The sequence below is a fragment of the Egretta garzetta genome, unplaced genomic scaffold (genome assembly GCF_000687185.1).
Source record: "Egretta garzetta isolate BGI_Z169 unplaced genomic scaffold, ASM68718v1 scaffold134, whole genome shotgun sequence".
NCBI lineage: Eukaryota > Metazoa > Chordata > Aves > Pelecaniformes > Ardeidae > Egretta > Egretta garzetta.
Window position 1 is genome coordinate 130047 of NW_009259422.1, and position 767 is coordinate 130813.

The 767-nt window shown below is 63.2% G+C and overlaps 1 protein-coding gene across 1 annotated transcript in view; it reads right to left on the reverse strand.

Moving 5' to 3' along the window:
• Positions 1-299: 299 nt before the first annotated feature.
• LOC104124574 (transmembrane serine protease 4) overlaps positions 300-767 on the reverse strand; it is a 9236-nt gene continuing 8768 nt past the window's right edge. Inside the window, exon 11 of the mRNA XM_035892480.1 lies at positions 300-426. Within this exon, the coding sequence (XP_035748373.1) occupies positions 300-426 (127 nt within the window). The remainder of the gene's footprint in view (positions 427-767) is intronic.

A 767-nucleotide genomic window follows, 5' to 3' on the forward strand; every position in this document is an offset into this window, starting at 1 on the left:
CTGCCGATGCTGTGTGAAAAAACAAATACTTTCTTTTAATGGGGATACTCTACAGCACAAACATCATTTCTCTCTGTATAACAGTAGTGAGCAAGCAGCAGCTTTGCCCCGCAGGAGCCTCCCTGCCACAGCAGGGTCGGCACAGGGCAATAAATTAATCTCTCTCCGGAAGGGAGCTCAAGCCGGTCAGATTCCTTCACAGTATCGGTGCCCGTCGCTTTGGGCTGCCCTTTGCCTCCTTGGCTGGCCTCTGGCGTGCTAAATCACAGCCTGCCCAGCGAGGGTCCAGGAGGCACCGCTCACCTTCCGGGGCTTGGGATCCATTTCCCAGCTGCGGCTGGAGCCGAGACAGCCAAGCGCGTGGGGACAGGGAGGGAGGCTTGGGGAGAGGGGAGGCAACCGTCCCGGCAGGTCTCAGAGCTCCGACTGGAAGGAGAGAGAGAGGAAGAGGAGAAATTGCAAGCTTTGGAAGGGCAGCCAGACCCAGGAGGCAAACAGAGTCGCGTCCTTAGGGAGCGGGCTCAGCTCCCGTGCAGAGCCCAGGGGGGCTGGCTGTCGGCAGCCCCATCCCCGCAGCCCCATCCCCGCAGCCCCATCCCAGCAGCCCCAGCCACGCAGCCACGCTGCGCAGCGCCGGGGTGGTTCCCCTCCGGGTGCAGAGCTGCCAAGGGGGGCCTTGACCCTTCCCCACTGCCCCCCAAAACCTGTGTGATCAAGCAGCTGCACGTGTTGCTGCGGCGGCAGCGCGGGCCCGACCCCTCCCGCCG